This window comes from Myodes glareolus, chromosome 12 (assembly GCF_982192425.1).
Source record: "Myodes glareolus chromosome 12, mMyoGla1.1, whole genome shotgun sequence".
NCBI lineage: Eukaryota > Metazoa > Chordata > Mammalia > Rodentia > Cricetidae > Myodes > Myodes glareolus.
In genome coordinates this window covers 21,052,372-21,066,147 of record NC_142037.1, presented here as the reverse complement: position 1 = coordinate 21,066,147, position 13,776 = coordinate 21,052,372, and the positions used below count along the sequence as shown (strand labels likewise).

At 47.1% G+C, this 13,776-nt stretch overlaps 2 protein-coding genes across 2 annotated transcripts; both read left to right on the top strand.

Moving 5' to 3' along the window:
• Positions 1–756: 756 nt before the first annotated feature.
• Positions 757–3,873, top strand: LOC125405434 (granzyme B-like). Its single transcript, XM_048441993.3, has 5 exons — positions 757–1,010; positions 1,927–2,074; positions 2,497–2,632; positions 2,785–3,045; positions 3,623–3,873. The coding sequence occupies exons 1-5, from the start codon at positions 956–958 to the stop codon at positions 3,764–3,766; spliced, it is 744 nt and encodes a 247-aa protein (XP_048297950.1). The 5' UTR covers positions 757–955; the 3' UTR covers positions 3,767–3,873.
• A 6,486-nt stretch (positions 3,874–10,359) lies between these two features.
• On the top strand, positions 10,360–13,514 carry LOC125397714 (granzyme C-like). The gene is made up of 5 exons (XM_085698554.2): positions 10,360–10,488; positions 11,492–11,642; positions 12,092–12,227; positions 12,392–12,652; positions 13,264–13,514. The coding sequence occupies exons 1-5, from the start codon at positions 10,431–10,433 to the stop codon at positions 13,405–13,407; spliced, it is 750 nt and encodes a 249-aa protein (XP_085554680.2). The 5' UTR covers positions 10,360–10,430; the 3' UTR covers positions 13,408–13,514.
• Positions 13,515–13,776: the final 262 nt, after the last annotated feature.

The following is a 13,776-nucleotide window of genomic DNA, read 5'->3' as shown; positions in this document are numbered from 1 at the left end:
ACACACACACACACACACAGAGAGAGAGAGAGAGAGAGAGAGAGAGAGAGAGAGAGAGAGAGGGAGGGAGGGAGAGAGAGAGAGAGAGAGAGAGAGAGAGAGAGAGAGAGAGAGAGAGGTTACTGAGTTTTAGTGCCTGACTTGCTTTCTTATGTTGCACCATATCAGCAATTTAGTGACCTGACTGTCCTTTGGGAACCTTTCCCAACCTCAGTTCCTAGGTTTTCATGGGACAAATGTCAGCTTTGCTGAAGAAGTAGGAATGACCCAGGCTTTAGTCAGTCAGTGAATCAACTCTCAGAGCCTGGACCAATCTCTTATTGTTGGTCAATAAATGTCAAACGTGGATTATTTCATAAGAAAGGGCTTTGTCACATGGAAGTTTTGAAGCTATGGTGTCAAATAGGTTGACAGGTGTTGGTAGACCTATCTGTTACTGCCTTAGCCGTCACTCTACCATTGTCCTCCCCAGACTGTACTCTGGTCAAGGATGCCCCTGATAACACCCCCACCACCACTAGGAAGTTACTTCATGCTTGGTTCTAGTACAAGAGATGAATCTGAATGCAATCTGTTCTCCAGCAGTGTGACATTGAAAGCATTGACCTTACACCACTGGGAACTTGGGTTTCTGGGACTCTGATACAATACCTTACAAGCCCCGCCCTGTACCCTTGTGTTCCTGCCATGGGCTGTAACTGGCAGCTTTCTGAGTCATTGGCTGTGGGTTCTGCTGTGGTTACTTCATGGTTCTCACACAAACGCTCAGAAGACGTCACCAGGCAGAGGCAGTAAGGGTAAGAGCTTTCATAGAAAGCCTTCTGTGATAAGGCATCATAAAAACGAAGGAGGCACAAGGTCGCTGAGCCCACTCCACCTCCTTCATCTGCTAGAGGTTAAAAGAGAGCAAGCGCAAAGACCCAGACACTGGGACCTACTGGGCCTTCTAGAGAAGATGAAGCTCCTCCTGTTGCTGTTGGCCTTCTCTCTGCCCCCCAGGACAGAGGCAGGTGAGTGACCACCTCCTTAGTGGTCAGTTGTCACCACTGGTGGGAGGGCAGTGGCCTTTCTCAGGAAGAGCCACTGAGTGCTAGCCCTTCCCCGAGCCATATCTTGTCATCTGGAAAGTGGATTTTTTTTAGAAGTTAAAGGGTAGAAGGTAAAGGGTAGGAACCTGCAAAGCAGAGAACACTATGTTCTCCTGGAGCAGGCAGAATGGGCCTGGCTCCTGCATCTCTGATGATACAGGGACTTCCTCACCAAACACACATTAGAGAAAACTAGATCCCAGAATAGGTAGGGGATGCTGGCCTCAGGACAAGTGCTTTTGCTGAATCCCAAGCCACTAGGTCCTTTCCTTCACCTCTGCGCCTCCCAGGCTTTTGTGGTCCCACAGTGTTCGAGCAAGAGACGCTCCCTGGGCAAGCGCTAATTTCTCTGCTTTCTAGAATGCCAGCAGCTGCATCTAGGAATGAGCGGGAGTCCTCACTCACGAAGCCAGTGAGTGACCTTTGCTGAGCACCTACTACATGCCACGCCTGAAGAAATAGAAGGCCACGAAGTGTAGACTGAACCTTGTCCCCTAGAAAGCAGCCCTGTTTCACCACATGCATCACAGGGCTGGGGAGGGAGCACGGTTGGAGTCTCTGGGAACAGAAGTCAGGGGACAGACATGATGGTCCTTAGCCTTTTCTTGCCGAGAGACTTAATCTTGCCTCCAACTATGCGGAAGAAAGATTGACAGACCAAGACCTACCTTTCTCTCCTTTTAGCGAAGGGGAACTTGAGGGCTTTCCTTACAGCCTTCTCCTAATTCCAGGCTTCCCCTGGCTCCTAAATGCCTGGCTCCTAAAAGTCAAGAGCCATTACACAAAGCCCATCCGGTGGACTAGCAGGTGCTTACAAAATGGCTGGCTTTCCCTTCAGGGGAGATCATCGGCGGACATGAGGTCAGGCCCCACTCTCGACCCTACATGGCCTATCTTCAGATCATGGATCAGAATTCTCTGAAGACGTGTGGTGGCTTCCTAATACGAGAGGACTTTGTGCTGACCGCTGCTCACTGTTCAGGGAGGTGAGGAGCAAGAAACAGCCCAGACCCTCCCGGGAACATTCCACGGAGACCTTGCCTTCTTTCTAAGGGGATTGGGATGACAGAGGACCCAGCAAGTCTCATGAGGGAGAAACAGCCTGGCACCAGAGTGGCAGCTAAGGAATCAAGCACATTTAGACCAGGGGAGAGGGCAGTGGTTAGCCTCACAGGACAAACCGAACAAATGGGCTTTATCAGCACATTGACCCTGAGCAATGTGGTGTACCAATGGTGCTTCAGAATGCTATCATTTTTATGACTAACACGCAGAAGCCAGAGTCACTCCATCCCCTCAGTTTCCCATAGCTAGAGCATCACCACGGTCAGCACTTCCTTCCCTTCACACCTCCTGAGTTGCGTCCTCTCTGAGTCCACATCTCTTATCTACATTCTACTCTGCACAGCTTAATCAATGTCACCTTGGGGGCCCACAACATCAAAGAAAAGGAGAAGACCCAGCAGATCATCCCTGCGGCAAAAATCATTCCACACCCCACATATAACGCTAAGAAAATCTTCAATGACATCATGCTGTTAAAGGTGAGACCTGTTACCCTCAATGTATTCCAGGAATTGCCCCTCCCCACCCCGCTCTCATCCTGTTCCTTCCCTCCCTGCCATCCTGGCTTTCAAAGGGTTCCAGGCCAGCAGGCTCCTGGCTGAGCTGCTCTCTCCTGCTTCTTCCCCCACAGCTGAAGGAGAAGGCCAAGAGGACAAAAGCTGTGAAGCCCCTCAACCTGCCCAGGCGTAATGTCCAAATGAAGCCAGGGGATGTGTGCTATGTGGCTGGTTGGGGAAAGACGGACCCAATGGGCACCTATCCAAAGACACTACAAGAGGCAGAGCTGACAGTCCAGAAGGATCAGGAGTGTGAGTCCCACCTTCAGGGCTATTATAACAAAGCCATTGAGATCTGTGCGGGGGACCCAAATATCAAGCGTGCTTCCTTTAGGGTAAGTTGGATTGTCCTCCTCTCTGGGCTCCATGGGAGGAGGAAAGCAATCTGGGACCTAGAGACCAAGCATCAGGGACTCCTTTGCCCTCTGGCTGTGATCTTACTCCTTGAGAACAGCAGGAACCAGTAACTAGCGAGGGCCTCAGAGCTGATAAGGAACCTTGGTGAAGAGAGTTGGCATAAAGCAGGATTTGCCTGTGTCATTAACACAAGCCAGGGTCTCCTCAGAGCAGGCACCCACATTTGTCAACGTTCTGGTCCTCCATGCTCACATCAGGCTCATGCACCTGTCTCCATGTTCTTAAACAATAGCCTGGGGCTGAGGGTCCCACACTCCTTCATAGGGAGTGGATCACAGACCTGGAGAAAATCAGGGCCTGGGCTCAGGAGGGAGGTGAAACAGTATCCCTGTCCATAATCCGAGTAGGAACCCCAGGGGCCCCAGGCCTGCCCTCTGATGTCCCACAAGCAGAGCACACAAGTCATACTCCTCGGAGAGGAGCCTTGGCATGAGCGAGCGGTTGGGACTAGTGTGAACAACAGCTCAGTCCTCTGTGACCTTTCTCCATTCACAGGGGGATTCTGGAGGACCTCTCGTGTGTAAAAAAGCAGCTGTGGGCATCGTCTCCTATGGACGTGCTGATGGTTCACCTCCAAGAGCCTTCACCAAAGTGTCAAGTTTCCTATCCTGGATAAAGAAAACGATGAAACGCAGTTAACTGCAGAGCAAACCAGACCCCTCCCTGACTCACCATCTTCCCTACAGCTGAGTCCAGGATTGTCCTGGGACAGAAGCCAGGATCTTAATAAAGGTCTCTTTGCTGAATTGGAAGACTGGTTTCATATCGCAGGGACCAACCCTGTGCTAGGCAGGCCAGTGACATACTTCTTCTCTCTGCTCGCCCCAACATCACACCCTTCCAAAGCTTAGGCGAGGCCATCGAGCAGCTCCTTTCAATGTGTCCCACTGTGCAGGGCCTGCCCTTCCGACTGGCCCAAAGCTGAGTGTGGGTGTCTCTTGTCTTGGGGCTCAGGGCGAACTCTCTTCCTCCCCTGAGTCATAAGAAAGAAAGGAGAGAGAACGCACCATGGGTCCTGAAGACAGGGGAGACAGAGCTGAGGTCACTGTGGATGGGCCTTCCTGGGCAGGGCATCTCTGTCCCACAGCTTCACTGTTAAGGTGACAGCAATTTCAGCAAGCCCTCTTGCTCATGTAGAATCTGTTTTCCTATCCTCCTCTGGGCACAGGGCTAAGCTTTGTCCAGCCTCCTAGTTCCACCCTCCTCTCTTCACACCTACTCTAATGGGTCTATCTGTGCTTTACAGATCATGCAGACCTGAGGACATTCCTTCCTTTTATTCTTCTTCAACCCAAGCCATGTGGGTTCCTTCCCACATGGAAGGCCTCATTAAGGCCTTCCCACATTAAGGCCTCAGCCCTGTGGTTCCAGCCCAACTTAAACCCTGGTAGAGAGGTACTGCTCAAAGGTCCAGGGCAGAAGTGCCATCACAGAGGGTCCGTGAAAACCAGGGCTTTCATTGTCTCTATCCAGAACCCTGGACCCCACCTCCCACATGCTCAGATAGGGAAGCTCTTCCCAGTCAGCTCAGTTCTTCCTGTCTGCTCAGCATCCATAGCAGCAGGGTCACTCAGCAGCCTGAGCCCCTCTGAGCGTGTTCATCTGAGTCACTGCTGGCCTCCAGGTTAAGACTCCCTGCAGCTCTCCTGGCCTATGTCAGTCTTTGACATCTGGAATGGTACATAGCTAGAAATCTCTACTTTTCTATTAGCCAGTTCTGAAATGTATGGGGTTTGGAAATAACTATAGTCTATTATCTTCTACTGGGAAACTGTTTAGAAAAGAATCATTTTACCTAGGGGAGAGGGCAGTGGGTAGAGAATGGCACAACCAAGATGGCCTCGTTTTTATTTGAAAGGTAACAGATTCAGAGTCATTATACACATATAAATCCTAAGAGATTCACATATTCAGAAGCATAATTCAGAAACAGAATTACACATGGACCAAGGAGGCTGGAAATATAGAAAAATTAAAAAACTGGTGTGAAGAAATACTTCTAATATTTAAACGTTCTTGATTACTGCTGCATCCATCGTTCCAAAACTTCTTGGGATTCTCATTATTAGGAAGATCTAATAAGCTAGGTATGAGACCATAGCCAAAATGTGTGGCTACTTGTTAAAGAAAACTTTTCCTGTTGTTGGACTCACATTGCTAAAACAATCCAAGGTGCTAGGAATGGTTGCTCACACCTTAATCCAGCACTTGGGATGCAGAGGCAAGCAGATCTCTGAGACCAAGGTCAGCCAAGTCTATAGAGAGAGACTCTGTCTCAAAACAAACAAATTAAAAAATGCTTAATTAACTCAAATAAACTTCAAACTCCAAACAGCCTTGGCTTCAGGGTCTGATCTTGTCAGACACTTGTCAGATAGCATGCCTGGCAGCTGCAGAGCATCATGCGCTTCTTGGAGATGAAGTAAAGTCTCTCGTTGGGTCAGGGAACTTTCAAAGACATGCTTTCATATAGAAAGAGATGTAGGTGGCACATAGTTTCTGAGAACTGGAAAACAAACCCTGCCTTAGAGATATACTAAGATATACTAGTTCCTTTGGACACAAAAATAAAATAAAATAAACCCAAACAAAAAACAACCCCAAAGAAGAGGCAGAATCAAAGAAAAACATATCTTAGAAGTCATACAGTCACATATGTATTCGGTTTAGATGTCATATTTACTTTGACATGTTTTATGGCTTAAAATAACTTTGAAAACCATTATTGTGTTCCTGTTAGAGAGGAGACAGAAACAAATTTCTATCAAGAGGTAGTAACTGACCCAACAACCGGAATCAACCATGTTAGGATGGAGCCTGAACTGAGTCTAGGCTTCCCTGGCCACCAAGGCACAAGTGACCTCGATGTCTTCTAATGTGTGGTCAGTAACTTCCTGGCATCCCACATAAAAGATGAGCCCATGCTCTGACTCCCCATGGAGAGAAACTCCTGGGTCCCTCCCACAGCTGCGTGTTGAAGGTGTTCAAGGCCACCTTGCTTTGCTCCCTGAGCACTTATTGGAGTAGATTCAGAGGCAGTAAATGCCTTAAACACAGACTGCTTCAGATTCCTCTGCTCTGTGGAAGTATCTCCCAGCCCTCACATTTGCATAGAGCTCCCTCTGCTCCCCTAACATCTGTACTGATGTTCTGCACCTGGGAAAGGAAATTCTTCAACTCATCAAGACCCAACTTCTCTGTTCTTCCCGGCCATTGCAGTCCAGCAAGCCAGAGAGAACTAACTGTAAGACACCTTGGGAGGATATAGACCCAGGGTATAAGACTCCCCTGAAACACACAGAGCAAACACAACAACACAAGGTCTTTTGGTTTGTGCTGGGGAATACATACTGGCATACCTCCATTGTCCTGTTCAACATCATCCATTTGCCAGCACCATTTTCTGGGGACTTACAGAATATAGTTTGTGTTCTGTGTTTGTGTCCCATGCCACCTTCCTGTGGTGGTTTTTAGTGATGATGTCCCCTCTAGGCTCATGTATTTGGGCACCTGGTTCCCAGCTTATGATGCTGTTTGGGGATGTTAGGAAATATGGCCTTGATGGCAGAAGTCCATTGCTGGGGCAGGCTTTGACTCACACCACTCGCAATTCTCTCTCTCTCTCTGTTTCTTTCTCTGTCATGCCCACAGTTGTGTGTAACTTAGCAAATGATATGATTCCTTATCATCCTGCTCCTGCTGCCATGCTTCCACTGATGCCTCACCTGATCCCTATGTCCTAGTCTTTCTCCTAGAAGCTGCCGTGGTCATGGTGCTTTATCACAGTAATGGGAAAGTAACTGATACACATGTTCTTCAACAACATACATATTTTACCTTGACATAAATGTAGGGATGGATTCATTTGCCTTATTTCTCAGAAGTATTTGGCCTGAAGCATTGTGGGAGAGTCCACAAAGAACACAACCCCTCTGCAGGACCAGGCTGCTACTCTACATCATGTAGTTTGTCCTTTAAACATGGAATGATATTTCCCCTACAGCTGTGATACATGGATTCCAAATCACAAAGATGTGCACCCAACTCCCCTCACAAAAATGACTGAACTCAATGGTTTTAATATCTGTGAGAGATATGGCAATGCTCACCTGTAATTCCAGCCCTCCATGGCTGAGGAGGATAGAGCTTTCAAATTGAGCCTCAGTTGCAAAGTAAGATCATGTCCGGAGAATGAGCTTCTCTCTAGAAAACTTTGAGTGTGGCTTGCCCAGAAGTCTTAATTCCTGAGAAATGAGTCCACCATAAGTAATGGATTAATTTATAGCTAGGTTATCAATTCTGATTTGCTGGGGAAATTGGTTTAACTGAATTGTCTCTCAAGGTGTAATGACTCCTAGTTGGGCGGTGGTGGTGCATGCCTTTAATCTCAGCATTTGGAAGGCAGAGGCAGGCATATCTTTGTGAGTTTGATGCCATCTTGGTCTACAAGAGTTAGTTCCAGGACAGGTTTCAAAGCTACAGAGAAACCCTGTCTTGAAAAACCAAATATATATAACATCTCCTAACAAAAGTCTCTGATAAATCTGTGTAGTGCAATAAAGGAAAGACCACCAAGACACCTTAACTATCAAGTTTAGAGTCACTGTAGCAGAGAGAGAATCCTTGTAGTTTAGACACTTGGGGTCAGAGTTCCCTGAACATCTTTCAAGAGATCGTTTAAGTTCCCCTTGATGTGGGAGTCCCCTCTGTGTGCTTTGATTACCATTAATGGATTTAGAAACTGTTTTGGGCCTATTGATAGGGCAGAACTTAGGTAGGCAGGGAGGACAGAACTGAATGCTGGGAGGAAGAAGGCAGAGTCAGAGAGACGCTGTGGAGCTGCTGCCAGAGTCAGACATACCAGAATTTTGCTGGTAGGCTACAACCTGATGGTGATATACAGATTAATAGAAATGGGTTAAATTAATATGTAAGAGCTAGCCAATAAGAAGATAGAGCTAAAGGGCCAAGCAGTGACTTAAATAATATGATTTCTGTGTGATTATTTTGGTTCTGGGCGGCCGGGATGAAAAAGTGGCTCCCTTCTCCAACATCCCCTCCCCACAATGATTCCCCAGTCCATTTTGTCCAAAACCCTTCTAACTTAGTGCCAAAGAGAATGACAACTTAAATTCATTGCAATATGACACCAGGAAACCATGTTGTGACAACTGAGACCTTCCTATTGTAGTATGCATGGTCTACAAGAGAGGTAAAAAGTTTGGATTTGATACAGGCATGTCCTGCTTCCCCTCAGTGTCCTTAGGATGTTAATTAATGCAATTCATCATGAATAGCTTCTACAGAACTTCATGGAATTTTACCTAAGTAGCTGATGTGTTCCCCAGTATGGAGAAACATTTGAATAAATAGAACTCCTTTTGCCTATCTGTCCTTTTTTTGTCCAATACCAATATTTGCATGTTTTATAAGGCCAATTTCTTTATTAAATGACATCTTTAAAATTTTACCTCAATTGCATATTTTCAGGCTTCAAAGTGATGTTATATGTATATGATGTCGAATGATTAAATTAAGTTAGTTGACATCCTACAAACTCAAATAGTTTCCATTTGTGTAGTGAGAACATACATTTGTTTGATAGATGTTTGGAAATACATGATGCATTATTAAAATACTGTGCGGCAGATCTCAAAAAGCTGTTCATCACACTAATTGAAATTCTGTGCTCCCTGATCAAGAGTTTCCAGTTCTAATCTGTTCAGCTCCATGAACCACTCTTCTCTCCACTTCTGCAGTTTCCCTTGTATTAGACTTAGACACAGTGAGATCATGCCTTATTTTTCTACTGTCCCTAGATTATTTGTCCTAGGATCGTGTCTCAATTTCAACTGCATCATTGCAAATGATGGAGTTACATCATCCTTTTATCTCTGGATAATGAACGGAGATGGTTCAGTGGTTTAGAACACTTGTTGCTCTAGCAGAGGATTCAGGTTCAATTCCCAGCATCCGTATGATGTCTCACAGGTATGCTGACTCCAGCTCCAGGGCATCCACTGTCTTATTCTGACATCCATGGATAACACACACATGAATACACGCACAGACACACAGACACACAGACACACACACACAGATACCGGAACACATACACATATACCACACATGCACACACATACACATATAGACACAGAAACACACACATAGACCACACACATGTCCACAAGCACACACACACACACACACACACACACACACACACACACACACACACCTGTGTTGAGAGCAAGACCAGCCTGTCTCACCTCCCAGAGCTGATCTCACACATCTCTAACCATCTGTGCTCTAAACTCAGATCCCCAGCTCACTCCAGTCAATATCAGCCTTTTCAAGGGCAGGATCCCTGTCTGCCTCACTTCCGGCTCTAGCCCACTAAATAATCATTCAAGATCTAATCAAAGTCCTTGTTTATCTACAGAAAATCCTAGGGAATGTAGTAGAAAATACCACTGCAGTCCTCAGCAAGGAACCCAGTGCTGACCTTTAAATTAATATTACTGATCTTTAAATTCAATCCAGAAGCTCTTGCTTAAAGATGAACATCAATACATAGTAAACAGGTAACTGATAAACATCATTTATGATTCGTTAATATATTTAACTATGTATGACAGTAAGACATGATCAATGGCCACAGATAAATACTTGCTTTTGAGACTTCTCTGTGACATCCTAGCAGTTTAGGAAAGTCAGCGTGAGTGAAGATTAACTCATCAGACTATTCCAACAGATGGTTCCACAGTATGATCAGAAGTCTCAGAGGTTAATGAAAAGATGTACTGAAACTCTGCCTCACCTATAGGACACAGTATCAGCTCTTAATAAATACTGTATAATTTTGTCTGTGTATTTTTAGTGTTATAACTGTTTTGTGGTAAATTGGGTGTCATTATCATTTTTAAAAAAGAAAAGAGAGAAAGAAAAAAACCAAAGAAATTAAAAAGAGATATTGCCAGAATGAAAAAAATGTAAAAAATGAGAAAAGCCACACTTTTGTCTCAGTGTAGGCACAGTGGACTTCCTGGGGTCTCAGGCCCTCCTCAACCACAATCTTAACACCCTCTTTTCCTGGTCTTTATCCAGGATTACCTCATAGGATGTCAATGTGGTGACCATGTCATTTTCACCCAAACCAGACAACGTCCTGAGCTAATAAAGCCAATCAGAGCAGAGGTGCACAGGTATAAAAGGCCTGTGAGGTCCCTTAGCGCTCACCTCCTTCATCCTAAAGGGCTGTGTCCACTCTGCCCTCCTTCAACCAGAGAGCTTTCCTGGGAAGATGGCAACAGTCCTGATTCTTCTGACCTTTCTTCTGCCACTTGGAGGAGCTGGTGCAGGTGAGTGAACACCCCTGTTCCAGAGGTGCCATCCCATAATAACTCTATGGAGTCTCTGCCCAGCTTTACTCCGGAACTTCCTGCACTGAACCAGGAGCTTTCTGAACCTCAGGTCCCAGACCAACCCAGATTTGGAAGCCTGTCACTGGCTAGATCCTCAACAAGGTCTGCAGGAGGACAATGTCCTCAGAGAACATGGTGGGCACTAGCTTCTCCCTGCTCTTTGTGTCACCTGGGGAGTGGATCATCCCTAAAAGGAGAAGTAGCAGAGAATTCAAAGTTACTAAAAAAGTATACCATTAACTCTACTGGAACCCAGATCCTGGGCAGTTTTAATGACCAGTCACAGTGGTGTAAGGCCACTAACTCAGGAATATTAGCATCATTATTAACCCCAACCCTCAGGCTGCTAAAGAAAGAGGTCCAGGGTGACTTTCTGCAGGTCACCAGCTATTCCCTTTGTTTCCGCACACTCCTCCAATGTCCCCTAGGCTCTGAATCCCATGAATTCTGAATTACTGGTCCTCTAGCTAAGTAGAAGTCATTCTTCCATGCAGCCAGAATTGTTTACTGAGAACCTAGGATATGATGGGCACCAGAACAGGAGAACTTTAGAAAATTCTTCTCTTAAGAGCTTGGGGTTAAAGGTGACAAAATTGACAGAAATCAAGACATGAGAGGTCTCCAGAGAATCACTAATAGTGAGAGATTAACATGAGCCACCCAGCATCCCCTTGGTCTCTAGCATCATGAAGAAAGAAGTTTGTTCTTCCATGTATTTGTAAAGCATGGGCTGGAGGACAAGTCCTACCACCTCTTCTCAGAACAGGGCACTGAGGCTTCAGCCTCAGCAAAGATCAATCTATGTGCAAGGAATTCTGTCCACAACAGTCTTAGGAAACTGTAGATCTCACCCCATCACCCCTCCCTAGATCTTCATCTACCTCATCTACCTACCTCACCTGCTGCTCCCAGACACCTCATATTCTTGCCTTTCTTTCAGAGGAGATCATCGGGGGCCATGAGGTCAAGCCCCACTACCGCCCCTACATGGCATTTATTACATTTGTGAAAGATGATGGCAAAAGTGGTGGCTGCGGAGGCTTCCTGGTAAAAGACAACTTTGTGCTGACAGCTGCTCACTGCAGGGGAAGGTAGGAGGAACATCTGGCCCTGCTTTCTGAGACCCCAATAGGAGTTTCCATCCTATACTTGTGGCTGCTCCTCTGAGAGCTCACTAGAGGGCAGGGCTGTGACAATGGAAGTCTGTCATCAGGGCAACTTTGATGTCAAAGTGTGAGAGTCCAGAGGCAGCAGCACAGTTGAGTTGAAAGCAACTACACTGGTCAGACTACAGCAGTGGCTGAGATTGAAAGTGCACATTAGGAGTCAATGCAAACTTTGGAGTATTGATGAGAAGCAAGAGGGAGCCTCCAGGAGTCTAGGGTCCTTGAGAAGACAAAGGAGTAGTTCACACCCTGAGACCCTTCTGTCTCCCCAGTTCCCTCAGCTAGAGCCCCACCCTGGCCACCCAGCCTCTTACAGCTCCTGGACTGTGTCCTCTCTCACTCCTCATCTCCCATCTGCACTCTGCTCTCTACAGCACAATGAGAGTCTCTCTAGGAGCCCATGAGTTCAAGATGCGGGAGGAGACCCAGCAGGCCATCCCTGTGGCTAAAGCCATCCCACACCCAGACTACAATCCTAAGGATGGCTCCAATGACATCATGCTCTTAAAGGTGAGAACTGCCCCCACAGCTCTCTGAGCTCTGCTTGCTGCAGGGATTGCCCCTCCCCTCCTGCTCTCATCCTGTTCCTTCCCTCCCTGCTATCCTGGCTTTCAAAGGGTCCCAAGCCAGGAGGCTCCTGACTGAGCTGCTCTCTCATGATTCTTCCCCCACAGCTGGAGAAGAAGGCCAAGAAGACTAAAGCTGTGAAGCCCCTCAACCTGCCCAGACGTAATGTCCAGGTGAAGCCAGGGGATGTGTGCTATGTGGCTGGTTGGGGAAAGACTGACCCAAAGGGTGACTATTCAAACACACTTCAAGAGGTAGAGCTGACCGTCCAGAAGGATCAGGAGTGTGAGTCTCGCTTTCAAGGCTTTTACAACAAAGCCACTGCGATCTGTGTGGGGGACCCAAAGATCAATCGTGCTTTCTTTAAGGTAAGTTGGATTGTCCTCTCTTGGCTCCATGGGAGGAGGAAAGCAATCTGGGACCTAGAGAGCAAGCATCAGGGACTCCTTTGCCCACTGACTGTGATCTTACTCCCTGGAAACAGAGAAAAGAACTGGTAACTAGTCAGGTCCTCAGAGCTGACAAGGAGGCAGCCAGTACAGAGGATTTGCAGAGTTCCCCTGTCACCCAGACCCAGGCTTTAGTAAGCTGTGCTCCCTGTGTGTTGTTACCACAAGCAGGGGTCTCCCCAGAGCAGGCGCACACATCTTTCAATGGTCTGGTCCTCCATGCTCACATCAGGCTCACTCACCTGTCCCCATGTTCTTAAACAATAGCCTGGAGCTGAGGGTCCCACACTCCTTCATAGGGAGTGGATCACAGACCTGCAGAAAGGGCAGAGGTCTGGCCCAGGAGGGAGGTGAAGCAGTAACCCTGTCCACAATCAGAGTGGGAAGCCCAGGGCCAGAGGTCTGCCCTCCAATCTTCCACAAGCTGAGCACTCAAGTCATAGTCCTCAGAGAGGAGCCTTGACATGAGAGGGAGGCTGGTACTAGGGTGAGCAACAGCTAAGTCTCCTGTGATGCTTTTCCATTCACAGGGCGATGATGGAGGACCTCTCGTGTGTAAAAAAGCAGCTGCAGGCATTGCCTCCTTTGGCGGTCCTGATGGGTCTGCGCCAATGGTCTTCACCAGAGTGTCAAGTTTCCTATCCTGGATAAAGAAAACAATGAAAAGCAGCTAACTATGGAGCAAACCAGACCCCTCCCTGGCTCACCGTCTTCCCTACAGCTGAGTCCAGGATTGCCCTAGGACAGAAGCCAGCAACTCAATAAAGGTGTCTTTGCAGAATTATAAGACTGTTTTTTTGTGCTAGGCAGGCCAATGGCACACTTAATTTCTCTGCTCACCCCAACACCATTCCCTCCCAAAGCTCAGGCGAGGCCATTGCTTGCTCCTTTTTCTTTGTCCCACTGTACAGTGCTTGCCGTCTGACAGGCCCAATGCTGAACTTGGCTGTCTCTTGTCTTGGAGCTCAGGGTAAATTATTTTTCCTCCTCTGTGTCATGTTGAAGTAAGGAAAGGCAAAGCACCATTGGTCGTGGAGGTGTGG